Source organism: Phyllostomus hastatus, unplaced genomic scaffold, assembly GCF_019186645.2.
Source record: "Phyllostomus hastatus isolate PE091 unplaced genomic scaffold, TTU_PhHast_1.1 phas_scaffold_1224, whole genome shotgun sequence".
Classification (NCBI taxonomy): Eukaryota; Metazoa; Chordata; class Mammalia; order Chiroptera; family Phyllostomidae; genus Phyllostomus; species Phyllostomus hastatus.
This window is the reverse complement of record NW_025334008.1, coordinates 943,983-963,077: the sequence shown is the minus strand read 5'-3', so window position 1 is coordinate 963,077 and position 19,095 is coordinate 943,983. Positions and strand designations below refer to the sequence as shown.

The window sequence follows — 19,095 nt, the reverse complement described above, 5'->3', positions numbered from 1 at the left end:
CCTCCCTTCCTTCCTCCCATCCCCTCTAAAAATAAATAAATAAAATCTTTAAAAATAAAAAAACAGAAAAATATATGACTTGGTATGTAAAACTGGCAGATTCCACCATTTCAACCTGTTAGCCTCAGGAGTTTTGCAGGCCAGAACTTACACCATTTATTCCCCCCACCCATTCCCTTACCTCCCCCCATGAAAAACTTGAAATGATGAGAACACAAGGATGATGGCCCAAATTCTTGTTATATGTGGAGGTGGAAGAGAGCCATATATTTTAGGGGGGGAAACTGAGGCAGACCACAGGAGGAACAATCCAGAGGTAGGGAACCGGGCCCAGGACTCCTTCTTAGAGGCTTGGAAATACCAGGTTCCAGGGTGTCTCACAGCATGAAAGGGACCTGGCTGCATTAGCTAGTGGCAGCCAGGATGGGGGAGGATCAGGCGGTTGCTGAGAATGCTTTCATATCCTAAGAGTCAGCATCCTTGGACAGGTCAGGAGTGGGCAGGAGGGCCCCTCCATCATCAGCACGGAGAGAGATCCAAGGGGCTGGAGAGAGAAAGGGGGAAGCATCAGAATCTCGGAGAGCCTCTGGGTCTCTGCCCCTCCCCCACAAGTGTGTCTGTCTGTCTCTGCCACAGTGTCAGTTCCTGTCCCTCCCCCCAGGTCTCCCTTTCCTCACTCCCATTCTCTGTCTACACCTCCTCTCTCTTTCCCTCTCTTGCTAGATCTCTGCCCCTCCTCTTTTGGGGTCTCTATCCCTCTCTGAGCCTCTTCCCTCTCCCTGCCCCACACCTGGTAGCCCCTTCCTCATCCTCCACCACAGCAGAGCTCCTCCTGCAGCCACTGCCATGAGCAGTAAGAAGCCGATGACGATTCCAACCACTGATATCGAGGACTTGGCTGGTGATTCTGCGGCCAGAGATACGCTGTCAGGTGCTGCATGAATGGACCCCCCACCCCCGCCCCTGTGAGCCAGGACAGGGGGCCTGGGAGTTCTCTGTCCCTCCCAGTCTCAGAGATTCCAACACCGAGTTTCGGGGAGCAGGTGTGGGCAGACGAAAGGCCAGTCAGCTGGTGTTCTTTCTGGGCCTGGTTGGATGTAAGAACCAGCCACAGCGAGGGGGGTCTCAGTCATACCGGCCAAAGGACCCTCGGCGGCAGGGAGGTGGTATTAGAACTCGCAGAGCAGGGGAGGGCAGAGAGCAGCAGGTCAGACTCCAAGCAGTATATGGTCGTTCTTGGTGAGGACTGGCAGCAGCAGTCAACAATGGATACACTCCATGAAGATTAGCAGCAGCAGGACAGAAGGTGGTCAGACTTAGCAAGAACTGTCCGCAGCGGTTAACCGGGAGCCAGATTCAATGAGGCCAGCAGCAGTAGCAGCAGCAGCATGGAAGGCCAGGGTGTATAAGTAACCCAGGACAGAAGGCTGCCAGGCTTTGGAAGAACTGGCAGTAGCAGCACACAAGGCAGTCAGACTCAAAGAGGACTGGAAGGGGGTCAGACTTGGAAAGGACTGCTCCAGAAAGACCAGTAATAGGGGTTATCAGCACCCGGGGGGACCTCACCCACGTCCACAACGAGGGGCTGCGACAGCCCCGCGTGCTGCACCACACAGCGGTAGTGGTGCTCATCGCCGCTCTTGACCGTTAGTGATGACCAGGCGTGGAAGGAGCCATCGCCGTTGGGGCCGAGCTCGCTGTCACCAGTGCCGACGGCCAGGCCGTTCCTGAGGAATCGCAGCTGGAGCTCAGGCGGGTAGAAGGAGAAGGCACTGCAGGTGAGTATGGAAAAGCCGGGGCTGCCTGGCCGGGCCTTCAGGCGCATGGAGGGTGGCTCTGCAGACAGATAGCAAACAGGCTCAGCCCCCAGCCCACGAGCCCCCAGGGGCCAGGCCCAGCCCAGGGCCGCACAGGAGCATAAAGAGGCCTCCAAGCCTTCCACTCTACCCCGCAGGCCCCACCATGTGCCCTGCATGTACTATGCCTGGGCAATATACTGGTAAAAGGAGAAGGATCTTCCCAGGGGGCAGAGACACAACCTATCCACCATCAGCATATCCAGCTCTCATCCCTGCCCTCCTACAACAGACACAGGCTGAGCATCTGTCATGCCAGCCACTCTTCCAGGCCCTGGGGACACAGCCATGCGCAAGGTAGACAAAAGTCCCTGTCCTCATGAAGCTTCTGTTCCTTTTTTAATAAACATTTTATTTATTTATTTTTAGAGAGAGGATAAGGGAGAGAGAAAGAGAGGGAGAGAAACATCAATGTGTGGTTGCCTCCTGAACACCACTCCCTGGGGACCTGGCCCACAACCCAGGCATGTGCCTTCCCTGACTGGGAATCGATTCTGGTTCACAGGCCAGCACTTAATCCACTGAGCCACACCAGAACTTTATATGAAGTCAGAGTAACCTTAATAACAAAACCTCACGAGGACACAACAAGCAATGGAATTTAAAGCCAATCTCTCATGCAAATAGACGCAAAATCATATATATAGATTTTGCAGATATATATGCAGATAGAATCTAGTCATTTATATAAAAGATAATACATTATGATCAAGTGAAGTTTATTCCAGGAATGCAAGGTTGTTTAACTTTTGGAAATCAGCTACTGTAATTCACCACATTAGACTAGAAGGGAAAAAATCAAAAGCCCATTTGATAAAATTCAGCACTATTCAAAACAAAAACTCTTAGTCAACCATGAGTTGAAGAGAACTTCCTTAATTTGACAATGGGCATCAACAAAAAAAACCTATGGGGAGCGGGGAGGGGATATGGGGCAAAGGAGGGGAAAGGTCAACAAGGAACAGGGACAAAGACAGCTATGGGGGAGGGTTCAGTGTGGGAGGTGAGGGTGGGTTGGGTGGAGGAGAGTAATGGGGGTGAAATGAGGACAACTGTAATTGCACAACCAAAAAAAAAGAAGAAAAAGAAATATTTTGGTCAACTGGAAACAAAAAAGAAACCCTATGACTCACATAATACTTGGTAAAATGCAGATGCTTTTTCTGCAAGTTTGAGAATACAAGGTGTTCATTATCTCCACTCTATTTAGCGTTGTACTGGGGATTCCAGCCAGTGCAATAACATAAGAAAAAGAAATAAAAGGTATTGCCCTGATCTGAGTGGCTTCAGTTGGTTGGGCATCATCCCACAAAGGGAGGGTTGCCACTTGGATTCCCAGTCAGGGCACCTGCCCAGGTTGCGGGTTTGGTCCCTGGACAGGGGGTGGGCAAGAGGCGACCAATCCATGTTTCTGTCTTACACTGGTGTTTTTCTTCTTCTCTTTCCCCGCCGTCAGCCCCTTTCACTAAAAATAAATAAAGTCTTTAAAATAAATAAATATAAAAAATGGGCAACAGACCCAAAGAGCTGCTCTACAAGAGTGGACACCGCGCTGGCCAAGAATGTGAAGAAGTATCCACCCGGCAAGTTATCACACTGTTTAGCCGATCATGAAAAAGGACTTCACAGTAAGATACTACCACACACCCACTATCGCTGTTCGCATGAAAGTCGGTATGAAATTCTGGCAAACCTGTGGGACAACCGCGGAGCACACACACGGCTGGCGGCAGCCTGGAACTGGTTCGACTGCTCTGAGGAAATGCAGAGCCCCACCAACTAAACCTGATCGGATCAGCAGGCTATGACTCAACTGTTCCACCCCTGGATATTAAGTCAAAGTCAGTGCAAATACAGATGTACCAGGACATCTACAAGAATGCTCATGGAAACTATGCTCATAATAGCCCCAATCAGGAAAAACAAAAAATCGGTGGATAAACTGTGGTATGGACCATGCAACAGAATAGTACTCAGCAATTAAAAAAAAAAACATGAACAACCGATACACACAACAGAGTCTCACAACTCAAGCTCGAGTGGAAGAATCCAGACACAGACAAGCAGAGACTCACAGCCACACAAATTTGAAAGTCAGGTAACACTGTGGCGACGGAAGTCAGGTTAGTTGTAATGCTTAAGGGGTCTGGAATGGGAGAGGACACTAGGAAGTCTCCAGGATCTAGAAATGTTCTAGATCTTGATCTGGAGAGGAGGTACATGGGCACATATAAAAATTAATTGAGCTCTGGCTGGCATAGCTCAGTGGATTGAGTGCAGGCTGTGAACCAAAGTGTCGCAGGTTCAATTCCCAGTCAGGGTACATGCCTGGGTTGCAGGCCATGACCCCCAGCAACCACACATTGATGTTTCTCTCTCTCTCTCCCTCCCTCCCTTCCCTCTCTAAAAATAAATAAATAAAATCTTTAAAAAATAATACAAAAATAAAAGTTAATCAAGCCATGCACTTTAGGTAAGTCACAACTCCATTAAAAAGAAAAATAATAAGGATATTATAATGACAGAACAGACAACACAGGGGCGTGAGGGGCAATAATGGCAGTGGGATGGGGGCATGCTTTAGCCAGGGTGGTTGGCAGGGGAGGGCCTTGCAGGGGAGGGCCTTGCAGAAGAGCTGACATCCAAGATCAAACCTAAAGCATGAGAAGGACCCAGTCACGGCAGGATCCCCGGGAAGGGAATCGTAAGAATAGGGGACAGCAGGTGCGAAAGTCCTGAGGAGCGAAAGAATCGGACATGCTGGAGGACAGGGAAGAAGCCAGTGGGGCAGGGATGTTGGGACATCAGAGCGACGGAAAACAGCCAGACCACAGGGGCTCATGGGCCACAGCATAGAGTCTGAACTGTAGTCTAAGACTAATGGGAAGCTATTTGGATGGTTTTATGTTTGCCTGTTTGTTGTTAACTAAATCAGTGTCCTTTTTTAACTGATGGATTTGAGAGAGAGAGAAAGGAAGGAAGAAAAAGAGAGAGAGACATCGATTTATTGTTCCACTTCTTAATGTATTCATTGGTTGATTCTCGTATGTGCCCAGACCGGGGATCGAACCTGCAGCCTTGGTGTATCAGGACAAGAATCTAACCAAGGACATGCATACTGGTTTTTAGAGAGAAAGGAAGAAGAGAGAACGGGAGAGAAACATCATTGAGAGAGAGAAGTATCTATGGATTGCCTCTTGTACATGCCCGACTAGGGACCTAGGCCTGTGCTCTTGTACATGCCCGACTAGCAACCTAGGCATGTGCTCTGACCAGGAATCGAACCCAAGACCTTTTGGTTTAGGGATGATACTGCAACCAACCGAGCTACCCAGCCAGGGCTTATTTGGCCAGATGGGAGCTCCCTCTGACTGGCAGAGAGAGGATGGTGTGTAGGGAGGGCCGAGACGGAGGCTGCAGTAGCAAGGTCGGGACACTGAGGAGCAAAGAACTTTAATTCCAGCCCCTGGTGACTCCCCCGATGTACTTCACTACAGCTCAGAGTGATCTGTGCTAGATCGGAGGTCACAGAAGGCATCATGGGAGCCTCAAAGAGGCAACGGAAAGCCTCATGGGTGGGAGGAATGTCCCTGGGTGTGACACCAGTGGAACTGGAGGGAGAATGGCAGAGGTGAAGAAGAAGAGAGAGTTGGTGTGAGCTCAAGGAACTCCAGGCCATTCCCAATGGCTGAGCGGGGCAGAGGGAGAAAGGTGAGGCTTAGGATGGGGACAGAGGTGATGCCACACGGGGCCCCCAGTGCCTGGCTGAGGGACTTGAGCTGTCTGTGTCCTGAGGGTTCTGGGAGCCACAGGAGGGCCATGTGTGGGAGAGGGGCAGGGTCACCTCTGGGGGCAGAGTGAGGGATTGGCTGCTGGGGGGAGACTGGACGCTGGGAGGCCCAGGGGGATCTGAGGTGCTCCGGTGGCTTGCTCACCCTTCCACTCCAGGTTCCCACGGCCCCTGTCCAGGTGGTCCAGCAGCCGCTGGGGACAGGAGCGCAGCAGGAAGGCCTTCTCCTTGTTCACAGTGTCCGCCTGCTGCGTCCACTTCGCAATGATGGTCTGCACCTCGGGCCACTCCCCGTCCCAGGTGCCCGCCTTGGGGTCAAACGTCATGAACTCCTCACCGTTCAGAGCAAACGTGGCCACCGGCACAGAGGCATTGTCAGGGCCCAGCTCACAGCCCAGGAGGCCCTGCAAGGTGTAGGAACCTGGGGTGCCCACAGACAGGTGAGCAGGGGCCAGACCCCCTCCTCCCTCAGATCCAGGATTCAGGACCACCAGCCCCTCCTCCCTCAGCCCCAGGAGTCCCAGTCTCACCTCCTGTCCCCAAGACTGCGACAGCATCAAGGAAGAGCTTCTCCTTGTTCCTCAGGTCTACCGTCTCTTTCTCCCAATACCAGGACACCTGGTTTTCCCAGACCCAAGCTCCGTAGGGCTCAGCCTGGTGCCGCAGGTTATTGTAGCTCAGGTACTGCTGTGGACCCAGCCAGCCCGACACCCAGAAAGCAGGAGTCCCCGGGGCCGGGGAAGACACAGCGGTGAAGTGGTACAGCAGGGAGCGAGGGTCGTCTGGGGGGACACAGGGGAAGGGGGCGGATGGGAGCCGGGCACCACCCCGAGAAAGGAAAGACTCAGAGATGGGGAGACAGACCCTGAGAGGGGTTCAGAGACCTGGAGCTGGGGAGGCAGGAGGTTCCCAGACACGTCGGGCCAAGGAGGACAACGAGACAAAATGAAATGCGGAGGAGGAGGAAATGCCTGGCTCCAGGGAAAACTCCGATTTTGCTTCGTCCGCTCTTTTCCCGGCCGGTGGCGCCTCCCTCCGCCCCTGACAGCCCTGGCCGAGCGCCCCTCACCTGCGCGCAGGGTCCCGGGAAGGAGGAAGAGCAGGAAACAGAGCCCCCAGGGCTGAGGCCGGGGGATCCGCATCCTGAGAGGTAGACCTGGGGCGGGAGGGGGCGCGTGACTCTCCGGGACCCCCACCCCGCCCCTTCCTCCGCCAGCTCCACGAGGCTCCGCCACCGCGCAGCGCCTGCGGGTGCGGATTCGGGGCTCCGTCCAGTACCGTCACAACTGCGCTCTACGCCTCGTTGAACTTTCACCCCTTAATTTGATCCCTGTTGGTTAATTAATTACAGAGCCTGGATAGGCTGAAATTTCATTCTCAGCGCTCAGCCCCGCCCCCTCCTTCGCCCTTGGGCCTGGGAGTCCCGCCCCCAGGCCTTCCTCCCGCCAACCCAGGAATCCGGGGCCCCCAGCCCCTCCTCTCCCGGACCCAGGAGTCCGAGGCCCGAGGCCCCTCCTTTCCCGGAGTCCGGGGCCCCCAGGTCCTCCTCCCCCGGACCCAGGAGTCCGGGGCCCCCAGTCCCTCCTCCCCCGACCCAGGAGTCCGGGGCCCCCAGTCCCTCCTCCCCCGGACCGAGGAGTCCGGGGCCCGCAGTCCCTCCTCCCCCGGACCCAGGAGTCCCGGGCCCGCAGTCCCTCCTCCCCCGGACCCAGGAGTCCCGGGCCCGCAGTCCCTCCTCTCCCGGACCCAGGAGTCCCGGGCCCGCAGTCCCTCCTCCCCCGGACCCAGGAATCCGGGCCCGCAGTCCCTCCTCCTCTGGACCCAGGAATCCGGGCCCCAACCCCTCCTCCTTCGGACCCAAGAGCCCGGGCCCCCTTGCCCTTCTTCGGACCTAATAATCCGACCCCCTTCTCCGTTGGCACCAGAAGCCACGACCCCAGCCGGTCCTCCCTCGGTCTGGGCCCCAGCTCCGCTCACCGCAGCCACGATCCCTTCCCGCCTGCAGCCCCAGCTGGCTCCCGTGACTGGAGACCCCAGTTCCTCTCTCACATCCTGTCCGGAGACTGCTCCCCGACTCCGGGAATGTCCAACCCCGCCCCCCAGCTGCAGGGCACACCCCAGGCCCTGGGCCCAGACGCTCAGAGTGTTTGTCTCTGCCTCTCTTGAAACTTTTGTCCTTTTGATTTTTGGTCCCTTTCTCTTTTGCTCTCTAGTTTTTTGGTTTTTTTCTTCCAACTTTGAGGCTATCAGCCAGCCCGCAATTTCATGACCAAGTTGAGAGTAGACCCAACTGTATTGGAGTCCAAAATTCGGGGTCTTTATGGGCCACTTCTTACCTCATTTAACCCCCAGGCCTTCACTGGCTCCGGCGACAATGGGCTGTCTCCAGACACTTCTGTATTTCCTCTTTGGAGCCCCTCCCCCCAAAAGTCACTTAAAGGGCCCCAGTGCTGCTGCTGCTTTTTTTTTTCTTCAGAACAATGTTTTTGTTTTAGAACAATGTTTTATTAGTCAAATAACAACCGTGTGTGAAAGCATTATAGATCAAAAGCTCTGTTTACATTGATTAACTCAAGGCCCAGTGATGCATCAGACACACGGACAAAGCAAAATGGACAAGCACTTAGAGGCCACCTCTGCCAGATGATGACATTCATGAAGGGGGTGGGGGGAACGACACATGAAATCCACCCAGAACCTAAACTGGCAGATGTGATAACAAACTGGAAAGTCACCCATCAGCAAAAGAAACTTCTCATTCTAAAACTGCTTAAAACCTACATATAAACTCTGTGCCTGGGTTACCATTTCTTCAAGGACACAAACACATTGCCCTGGCTGGTGCGGCTCAGTGGGTTGAGCACCAGCCTACAAACCAAAGAGTTACGGGTTCGATTCCCAGTCAGGACACATGCCTGGGTTGTGGGCCAGGTCCCCAGTGGGAGGGATGGGAGAGACAACCACACACTGGTGTTTCTCTCCCTCGCTCTCTACCTCCCTTCCCCTCTCTCTAAAAATAAGTAAATTTTTTTTAAAAAAGGAGCGCCTATATCACGAGTTCAAATCCGCCTATTTCTGAAGCCTCCCGATGTCTTTTCTACAGTGTCATCACGTCTAGCATTGCCCACAAACCTTGGGGCTTTGTTTTAAAAGATTTTTATTTAGTATTTGTTTTTTTAGACAAAGGAAGAAAGGAGGGAGAAAAAGATGAAGAGAAACACCTATGTGAGAAACATCGATCAGCTGCCTCCTGCACACCCCCCAACTGGAACCAGACCTGCAACCCAGGCATGTGCCCTGACCGGGAATCGAACTGGTGACCTATTGATTCTTGGGACAACGCCTCACTAAGCCACACTAGTAAGGCCAAACCTCTGGTTCTTTAATATCTTCTGATGCGACCTCAAAAGCACACAGTTCCAATATTTGTCACTATAACCTTTTATGTAAGGAACATGAGCATCCTGGACTTTGGTATTTGTAGGGGGTCCTAGAACCAATCCCCCCCCATAAGGAAGCACACTGAAGGACAGCTGCAGAGTTCACAGGCCCCTCCAGTGCCCCACCCCCAGCCCGCACGCCTGCTATAATGCATTTGTTTGCAAATGCATTTGTTCCATGCATTTGTTTGACTGTAAAATGCACAAAACGTAAGATGTACCCTTGAATGAAACTTGTGCATGCGGAATCTCTGACTCCTTCATACATGTGGGATTCTTGTACATATGTACACATTAGATCTGGCTATTTTCTGTTACAAAAAAAAAAGGACTTACTATTTAGTGACATATACAGCATTCACAACGATGTGAACCACCACCACCACCATTTCGTTCCGGAACTTTCTGGTCACCCCCAAAAGGACACCTTCTACCTTCTACGAGCACCCTTCCTCCGCCCAAGCCCCTGGCAACCACTAATCTGCCTTCTGCCTCCTGGATTTGCCTGCGTGGGGCATTCCACACAGACGAGATCAGACAAGACCGCAGCCTTACGTGTGCGGCTTGGTCTCCCCGGCGGAGTGTTTGCAAGGTCCGTCTGTGTTGTCGCGCGGATCCGAGCCCCCTTCCTTTTTATGGCTGAATCATAACGTTCCATGGCGTTGATCTCTCGCCTTCTGTTTATCCACGCCTCTGTTGACGGGTGTTTGGGCTGTTTCCACTTTTTGTCTGTTATACATAATGTTGCTATGAACAAATGTATACGTAGCGGGTTTTGTTTTTTTTTAAACAGCTCTTTTCACTTCTTTTGGGTATATACCCAAGAATGGAATTGCTAGGTCATGTGATGGATTAGTCAGTGTTCTCTGCAGAAACAGAACCAACAGGATGTGTCTCTACTTATGGAGAGACTTACTTCAGCGAATTGGCTGACATGATTCTGGAGGTTTGCTGAGTCTAAAATCTGATAGGAGTGGTGGACAGGCTGGGGACTCGGGAAAGAATAGCAGCTGACAAGTGCAAAGGCAGGCAGGCAGGAGAACCAGGAAGAGCTGAGCTAGCACATGAAGGCCAAAGGCGTCTGCGGACCCTAGCTGGGGAGCTCATTCGGTTAGAGTGTTCTCCTGATACGCCAAGGTTGCAGGTTTAATCCCTGGTCAGGGCACATACAAGAATCAACCGATGAATGCAACCATAAGTGGAACAACAAGTTGATGTTTCTCTCTCTATGTATCTCTCAAATCAATCAATAAAACAAACAAACAAAGCCCTGGCTGGTGTGGCTCAGTTGGTTGGACGTCATTCCACAAAGCAGAGGGTCGCTGGTTCAATTCCCAGTCAGGGCACATGCCTGGGTTGCAGACTTGGTCCCCCGAGGTTGGCGCAAGTGCAAGAGGCAACTGATGGACGTTTCTCTCCCTCTCTTTCTCCCTCCCTCCTCTCTCTCTAGAATAAATAAAATAAAATCTTAAAACAAACAAACAAACAAAGGTGTCTGTTGGCCGAATTCCTTCTTCCTTGAGAGAGGTCTATTTTGTCTTCTATTCAGGCCGCCGACTGTGGCCTCTCCAGATTGAGTTCCATGTACATCTCACTGAAGACACCCTCACGGAAACATCCAGAGCCATGTTTGATCAAACGTGTGTGCACTGCATGCAGCCCAGCCAGGTGGACATAGGAAACCACCCACTACATGTGGTGAAGTAATGTTCAACATAGTGAGGAACCTGTGTCTCCCATCCTAGTCCTGACCAGGCCGGACCCTGCTTAGCTTCCAAGATCAGACGAGACTGGGTGCGTTCAGGGTGGTATGGCCGTAGACTTAGTGAGGAACCTCAATGGACATCTCCGCCCTTCCTGGGCCCTGCTAGACTGGCCACAGACCCACCCCCAGGGGCTACCCATGACACCGAAGGATTCCACTTTCCTGTCCCCTGAGTTCGATTATAGCAGCTTTAGCATTTTCCTAAAATACCCACAGGAACCTGCCGGGCCCAGCTGTCCCTCTGTATCATTTGGTGTCCAGTGACGTCTCTGGGACACTATTTCAGTGGTCCCTGGGCTCTCATGGTCAAGGCCCACAGCCCCAGCCGCCCCGGCCAGTGTGGCTAAGTTGGTCAGAACGTTGTCCCTTAGGCTGAAAAGTTGTGAGTATAATTCCTGGTCAGGGCACATACCCAGGCTGTGGGTTCGATCCCTGGTTGGGGCACATAGAAGTAGACAACTGATCAATGTCTCTTTCTCTCTCCCTTCCTCACTCTCTGAAAAGCAGTGAGAAAATATCCTCTGGTGAAGATTAAAATAAATAAAGTATTTTCACACATCTTAAAAAAAAATAGAAGCCCTTAGGATCCTACTGTAATGTCCCTTGGACCGTGATATAAAATGCCCAATGCTCTGTGACAATACCCTCCAGGAATCTGCTATATTTTTCCTTGAAAACCATCACCCTGGACCCTCACTGGTGTGGCTCTGTGGATTGAATGCCAGCCTTTGAACCAAAGGGTCACCGGTTCGATTCCTGGTCAGGGCACACGCTTGGGTTGCAGCCAGATCTCCAATAAGGGGTGCATAAGAGACAAACACACATTGATGTTTCTCTCCCTCTCTTTCTCCCTCCCTTCCTCTCTTTCTAAAAATAAATAAATAAAACCTGTCTAAAAAAGCCGTCACCTGGGTCCCTCTTATATCCCACCTTAATATGCCCCAAAACTCACCTAAATGCTCCGTGAGCCCTACTATCATGTTCCTGCTATCCCGCTCTGAGCCCTCATGGCCCGTTAAGATGGCCTCAGGTTCCCAGAACCCTGCTACACTGCCTCTGGAGCCCTTTGAGGACCTTACCCAGCCCCTGGGTCTCTAAGAATCTCAGGCCCGCACCCCCACGCTCCTAGGGTCCCCTAGGAGCCCCTCATGATAATATCATGAGACCAGTGATAACGTCTTTCAAAGCCTCCACTAATGTCCCTGGAGGAGTTGGTCACCCCATCCCTGGGACCCGACTGAGTCCCGAGCCCTCACAAAACCAGTGACTGCCACAGAAGGACCTTCAGTCCCAGGACCCTCTCCCTGCCACCTTCCATTTCTGGGTTCCTCTATTATGTTCCCTTACCAGGCCCTGCACAATCCTGAACCTCACCATGAAAGACAGGTAGACAGACACAGAGAGACAGGTTGCTAGGCAGACAGACAGATAAATACACAGATGGACAGATAGACAGATAAATGGGAAACTGGAAAATAAAGAGATAGCTGGCCCTGGCTGGTGTGGCTCAGTGGATTGAGTGCCAGCCTATGAACCAAAAGGTCGCCAGTTCGATTCCCAGTCAGGGCACATGGCTCAGTTGTGGGCCAGGTTCCCAGTTGGGAAAGCACAAGAGGGAACCGATCCATATGTCTCTTTTACATCGATATTTCTTCCTTCCTTCCCCTCTCTCTAAAAGTAAATAAAATTTTTGTTAAAAGATAGCTGAACAAACACATAAAACAGACAGTTACAGAGATGTACACAGATGGCCAAGCACTGAGACAGACAGACAGACAGAGAGAAAAATCAGTAGACAAAAAATAGGAACAATTAGACAGACCCTCCAGGGCCTGCTGTAACATCCCCTCACCAGCCAAGGATCTTCTGAATTTCCCAGGACCCTGCACTGCCACGCCCCATCCATGATGCTGTCCCCTCATCCAGATAGTCTGTGTCCCCTCCTTCCGGAGGTCCCCACCGTAAGGGACCTGAGACCCCACTGGAAAAGGGCACCGAGGTCCTGTTCCATGGCTCTGTGTGTCCCCTGTGGATGCTCTGGGCCCTCCTCTAATGCTTCAAACACCCCCTAGGATTCTGCTCTGTTGCTGAGGACCTTAACATTAATAGCAGGACAGCCCTGAGGGCAAGCCCTTGGGTTCCTGCCCCCATGCCCCCAGGACCCTGAGCACTCAGAAAGTCCCCAGGGTCCTGCTAAAATGGGTGCAGCCTGCCCTCATGTAGGCTTGAGGTCACCAAATGGCCTCATGGTGTCCTCTGAAACCCTTTGAGTCCTGCTGGGACCCTAGTAGGGTGACTCTTGGCTCTACCATGAAGTCTTTAGGGACCTACTAAAACGGTCCAGTGGCCTGAGAGTCTGTGTCCAGCACCCTAAACTAAGTGGCTTTTTCTTTTAAGATTTTATTTATAGCCCTGGCTGGTGTAGCTCAATGGATTGAGTGTTGGACTGGGAACCAAAGGATCACAGGTTCACTTCCCAGTCAGGGCACATGCCTGGGTTGTGGGCCAGGTCCCCAGTAGGGAGCATGCAAGAGGCAACCAAACATTGATGTTTCTCTCCCTCTTTCTCCTTCCCTTCCCCTCTCTCTAAAAAATTAAATAAACTATGTTTTGGGTGGGTGGGCTGGAATGGGAGTAAAAGGCAGAAAACTGTACTTGAACAATGATTAAAATTAAAAAAAGATTAAAAAGGGATTTTATTTATTTATTTCTAGAGAGAGGGGAAGGAAGGGAGAAAGACAGGGAGGGAAACATCAATGTGTGGTTGCCTCTCGCGTGCCCCCTACTGGGGACCTGGCCCATAACCCAAGCCTGTGCCCTGACTGGGAATCGAACTGGCGACCCTTTGGTTCTCAGGCTGACACTCAATCCACTGAGCCACACCAGCCAGGGCTAAAGTGACTTAAAACAATACAGATATATTATTGTTACCAGACAGGGAACCTGGCTCTGAGCTGTTCTGCCTTGGGCCAGCCGGCAGTGTGTGGGTTCTTGTCTTTGGTGGGAAAGATTTCATAACATCAGTTCAGGTGAATTTGAGGGTGCTTTATTAAAGTTGGGGACAGTGAAGCAGGGAAGGGCTTAGCATAGAAGAAGCAACAGGAGAGCCCACTGTTGCGGAGCTGCCTTAGCTCACTGGGAAGTCAGAGAAAAGGGGCCTTGGGAGCAGGTTCAGAGAATTAACCTGGATCGAGTTGCCACTGACCACTGCTCCCCTGGTTGGAAGTCTTGTGGGGATACTCAGCGTCTAGGAGATGCTGCCTGAGGGGGAAGGAGGGGGGAAGGGATTAGTGTGAGCTGCTGCCCAGAGAGCAAGCCTGCACGCTGGGTCCTTTGTCTTGAGTTTTTCTCTCTCTCTTGCAGGTGGAATCTCAGGGGAGGTCTCAGGGGAGGGTTCAGTAGAACATTTATCAGTTTTCCAGGAGTGCTCTTTCATTTCAGGGTCCTGGTCTCCACTGATTGGTCAGCGCAAGGGCAGGGGGTTCTTGTCACCACAGTAGGTCCTGGCTCAGCCTGTCTGGTTTTGCTGCTTTTCTTGGCCTGCAGCTGAGATACAGCTGAGGCTTAGATGTTATCTCCAGGGAGGGGAGCTTCTGCATCTAGTTGTAAATTGCTCAGCCAGTGTGTTCAGCTCTCTGTCTCCGTTTCCCTACCCCAGCACCAAGGAATTTTCCTAGCTTCTTACTGCCCTGCCTCCTTATCTTCCAGTTCTGGAGACCAGAAGTCTAAAATGATCCACAGGGCTGGTTCCATCTGGCAGCTCCAGGGGAGAATCCTCTGGGCGTTTCCAGGTGGGTGAGGCCACCCGCTCCCTGGCTGGTGGCAGCCTCCCTCCACCTTCAACACTGGGATCTTTTCTCCTCTCCACCCGCACCCCCCTCCGCCCCCGCCCCCATCCTTATCTCTCTCTCTGACTCCTCCTCCCACCTTCCTCTTATAAGGACTCTTGTGATGATGTAAGAGTCTCACAAGACTCTTAATCTCACCTGGATCCCGGGGATTATCTTCTGAACTCAAGGTCCTGATCTTGATCCCATCAGCAAAATCCCTCCTATCATATGTCTCATATTCACAGGTTTCAGGGGATTAGGGCAGAGACATCTCTGGGGGACCCTTATCCAGCCGACTGCAGTCCTGGAGGATGCCTTTCCATGCCCCATTCTCATCTTCTCTCTCTCCAGTTAGAATGGCTTCAGGGTTTTGCCCGAAATCTGAAATGTTCCCCATAACTTCCCTCCTTCCTGCTATTAAAAAAGAAAGAAGGAAAGGAAAGGAAAGGAAAGGAAAGGAAAGGAAAGGAAAGGAAAGGAAAGGAAGGGAAGGGAAAGGAAGGGAAGGGAAAGGAAGGGAAGGGAAAGGAAGGGAAGGGAAAGGAAGGGAAGGGAAAGGAAGGGAAGGGAAAGGAAGGGAAGGGAAAGGAAGGGAAGGGAAAGGAAGGGAAGGGAAAGGAAGGGAAGGGAAAGGAGGAAGGGAAGGGAAGGGAAGGGAAGGGAAGGGAAGGGAAGGGAAGGGAAGGGAAGGGAAGGGAAGGGAAGGGAAGGGAAGGGAAGGGAAAAGAAAAAGGCCCCAGCTGGTGTGGCTCTGTGGATTGATCACCAGCCTGGGAACCAAGGGGTCGTCGGTTTGGTTCCTAGTCAGGGCACATGGCTGGGTTGCACCAGGTCCCTGGCTGGGGGCATGGGAGAGGCAACCGCACATTGATATTTCGCTCATTCTCTGTCTCCCTCCTTTCCCCTCTCTCTAGAGAAATATAAATGAAATCTAAAGAAGAAAAAAGCAGCTTTCAGGATCCCTCAGTGCCCACTGGGAGGCCCTTCTAGGGATGCCCTGGTGTCCTGCTGTGTCTTCAGGGGCCATTTGTACATTCGATGGCTGTTTCCCGTGGTATCCCCAGGGTCCTGTGCTAATGATCTCTGGTCTATGCCCACCAGATCCTCTGGGATCCTGTCACCATGTCCCAACGGGCCAATAGAAAGCAACAGAAAGCGCACGGCAGGACCGGTTACTCATCTGCTGGGCCCCGTGTGAAAGGAGCACCTGAGGCCCCTTGTTCCAATTCCTAGATGATTCAAGCAGAGCGTTAAACCAAACCGCACAGCTGCTCAGGGGCCCCTGGGGTGGTGGACCATAAATGGCCCCAGGCAGATCTGAGTTGCACTCCCCAATAGCCAGCTTGATATCTGTCTACCCCTCCCCTCTGCACCTATGCTGTAGCGCCCCCTACTGACGCTAAGCGGCAATCACACTTGAATGCAAAATCAAATCCTGCCTCTTCCAGGCAGGCGTCTCTGAGCCTTGATTTCTTTAGCTATGAAAGGGCGGTAATTGTGCCTACCTCAGTAGGGAAGCTTCAGCAAGTCAAAGGTTTGGCACAGTGAACAATAGCACTGTTCCCCTAAACTACCCCCCCACCCCAGGTTTCTGTTAAGATCCCAGGGTTGCACCAGATTGGTTGTCAGCTCTGAGACCCCAGACCTGGGATCTGTCCCCCTCACTCTTGTGTCCCAGCGGCCAGCACAGTAAACAGTTGTAGAATGAACAAAGGCAGCAAGGAAGGTCCTTGGCCGGTTTCATACACCCCTAAAATTCTTCTAGCATGGCATCGGGGTCCTGTTAGAATGTGGCAGCAGGATCTGTACCGACCTGTGAGACAATCTGCAGATCTCTGGTTATAACAGGAGATAAACCTGGGACCTACTATAACGTCGGACGCCAAAGTTTTCGGCGCGATGGGCTCTGGGAAGCACCGAAGTGCACACACAGAAGCCGCTCTGATTCAGCATGCCCAGCTACCCACAGCCCTCGGGACCTGTTACATGAAGTGGGGGCGCCTGCTCCACAAGGACTGCCCTGTGCCTGCTCCCCTTCAGTCTGCACAGCTGGGTCCGGCTCTCCCCACGCTCCAAGGGGCTGCCACAGGGTCAGCCGGTCTGGCTGAGGCAGCACTTCTCCCATGGCCCGCTAAGACGGGGCCAAGCCACCCCCCGTTAAGACACCCCCAACTCTCCCTGCGATCACAGCCCAGGCCTGGTGCCTGCTGCCCTCCTACACCCAGGGCGCCCTATGAAACTGCTTGAGCTGTTTTCCCTGTTACTGGGGCCTCCTGTAAGAGGCGTGCAACAGAACATTCCAGAAACACGCCAAAGTAGACTCAAGATCCCATGACCTACTGCCAGGGCTTCCAATAACACGCCCAAGATTCCACAGTGCCGGGTGCCTCTTGGGGCCGCCTGCCAGAGGAGCAGAGGTGCTGGGGACCTGCTCTACCGGGGACCACCAGAGCCTCCTCTGAAAAGGCTCAGGTCTAGGGTGTGATTACTTCCCTACCACTGAGCAGAGCCAGTTCAGCCCCACTCACACACGTGAGCACATTTCCTCCGGGGGGTGGGGGGTGGGCAGGGTGGCAAGAACCCATTTTACAGAGGAGGCCACTGAGGAGTTATGGTTGGGGGTGGGGCTCACCTGCCCAAGGTCACGCAGCTCAAGAGCGGCAGGGTCAGACTTCAGTACAGAGCCTGGGCTGTCTCACTGTTCACGGCCGCAGGTTCCTGCCCCTGGTCACTGCTTCTGCTTACTGCGTGTTTTCTCAAGCTCATCCAGTGAGATCGTGGGGATTTACCCTCCAAATTCCTTCCTTCACTCAAGTGCACGTGTGGGGAGCGCCTACCGCTCCTCCCAGGGATGCACGGCCCTGCCTGCCCTCTTGGTGCTGGCATCCTGGGGCTCCACAGGCCGAGAGATCACTGTGCACCGTCGTACAGCAGTCATACAATAAATCCACAAATATGCCATAAATGGGTCTTACCTGTCCTCGGAGATAAAGCAGGGAAGGGGGATTGGGAGGGTCGGAGGCATCGCCAAATGGAGAGGTTAGTGAGCGTCAGAGACTGAGGAGGAAGGGAGGGAGGGGGCCAGTGGAGCCTGGGTAGGGTGCTCAGGTGCGGGGTGCATCTGGTGCCCGGGCTCGGAGGGGCAGGTATGGGGGCAGAGGGAGGCAGGGGGACAGGCACAAAGGGAGGGAGAGAAGGAGGAAGAGAGCCGCTGGGCAGAGGCAGAGGGCAGAAGCACCCGGGTTGTGATCTCGGTGTTGGGCTCGTCTTTCGCTGTCCCTGGGCTGTTGCAGGTAGTCACCCCCTCCACTGGAGAGAACTGTCGGGACCCAGAGGTCTCTTTGCGACACACCTAGCCCACCAGAGGTGCGCCCAGGGCACAGGAGGCGCCCGCCCCACCCACGACTGGGTAGCCTGACCCGATGCTGTGCCCCGGAGACGCCCCAACAACTGCTGGAAGGAGACCGGGGAGCTGGGCTGTTGTTTTTGTAAATAGGGCGCCCCACCCCGAACGGAAGCACCTGCAGTGGGTGGGGGGCTCGGGGCAGCCTGGGCTCCCTCAAGGTCCCAGGCCCCCTCCCGCAGGGTCTCTAGCCCTCGAGCCCGGGCGGGGCACGCTTTGCAGGCTGAAATCCGGGCGGTGCCCCCCCCTGACCTGTCCCTGCCCCTTCCTGCTCTCTTTGATGTGGCCCCACTTCCTCTGGCAGGAACCCCCGCCCTCGCAGGGTAAAAAGGAGCTGCCGGGCTGATCCCGAGGTGGCTCCCCTCTCCTCAGGGCCCTGTCTCCCAACCCTTGTACTAGTGGTGTACCGCAGTCCCTGGTACAGGCATGGGGGGCAGGGACCTGGGGACCCCAGCAGCACCAGGCCCCGAGGGGGCGAAGCCAGCCGGGAGACTCCAGCACGCCCCTCCGTCTTCAAGTCTGCTCCTCTGCTTGGGTGAGGGTCTTCCTTTGCATGCAAAAGTCCCTGCCCTTTCTTCTGCCGTCTTTTGTCTCCCGTTTCCGAGATCTGAGTCTGTCCCCATCTGTGGTCTCCGTCCCTTTTCTGTGTCCAGCTACACCGGATCTGGGCATGACATCCAAGGTCCCTGCCCCTTTTCCTGCTTAGTTTCTGCTTCTAACAGGTTGCCTCCTGCTGTTACCGACGGTCAAGCCCTTCCATTTGCACTGTGGGGCCACCTGTCCCTAAACCTGCCTGCCCCTGTCCCCACTGCCCCACCTCCTCACCGAGGTCCCTGCCTGGTCAGTCCCTCTCCATCGGTCCCACCTCCAAGGACTCCCGACCCACTTCCAAGCAGCCCACAACTCTGTGCCTCATCCTGGCCTCTTCGTGCAACTTCCTCTCAAGGACAGTTTCCTCACTTGCACTTTCAGGCAAAGGAAATTTCCAGACCTTGAGACCTGGAGCTCAGG

The 19,095-nt window shown here is 53.5% G+C and overlaps 1 protein-coding gene across 4 annotated transcripts; it reads right to left on the bottom strand.

Moving 5' to 3' along the window:
- Positions 1 to 221: 221 nt before the first annotated feature.
- FCGRT (Fc gamma receptor and transporter) lies at positions 222 to 9,759 on the bottom strand. Of its 4 annotated transcripts, none has more exons than XM_045856421.1 (7): positions 9,642 to 9,759; positions 6,716 to 6,802; positions 6,177 to 6,428; positions 5,792 to 6,067; positions 1,567 to 1,836; positions 791 to 907; positions 222 to 544 (listed from the first exon to the last, which is right to left on the bottom strand). In XM_045856421.1, exons 1-7 carry the CDS (start codon positions 9,742 to 9,744, stop codon positions 465 to 467), a joined length of 1,185 nt encoding a protein of 394 aa, XP_045712377.1. In that variant the 5' UTR covers positions 9,745 to 9,759; the 3' UTR covers positions 222 to 464. The 4 variants fall into 4 exon arrangements, with proteins under 4 accessions (XP_045712377.1, XP_045712378.1, XP_045712379.1 ...); XM_045856422.1 differs by lacking the exon at positions 9,642 to 9,759 and adding an exon at positions 7,983 to 8,089; XM_045856423.1 differs by lacking the exon at positions 9,642 to 9,759 and adding an exon at positions 7,624 to 7,766.
- Between the last annotated feature and the right edge of the window lie 9,336 nt (positions 9,760 to 19,095).

Bases quoted from the DNA above. Each gene is read 5' to 3' on its own strand.
- FCGRT (XM_045856421.1), bottom strand. From the start codon at position 9,744: ATGGAACGTTATGATTCAGCCATAAAAAGGAAGGGGGCTCGGATCCGC. The intron at 6,429-6,715 runs GTGAGGGGCGCT...GTGTCCCCCCAG, and splicing joins TCCCGGGACCCTGCGCGCAG to ACGACCCTCGCTCCCTGCTG. The intron at 908-1,566 runs GTGAGGTCCCCC...CTCTGGCCGCAG, and splicing joins GCCCCTCGTTGTGGACGTGG to AATCACCAGCCAAGTCCTCG.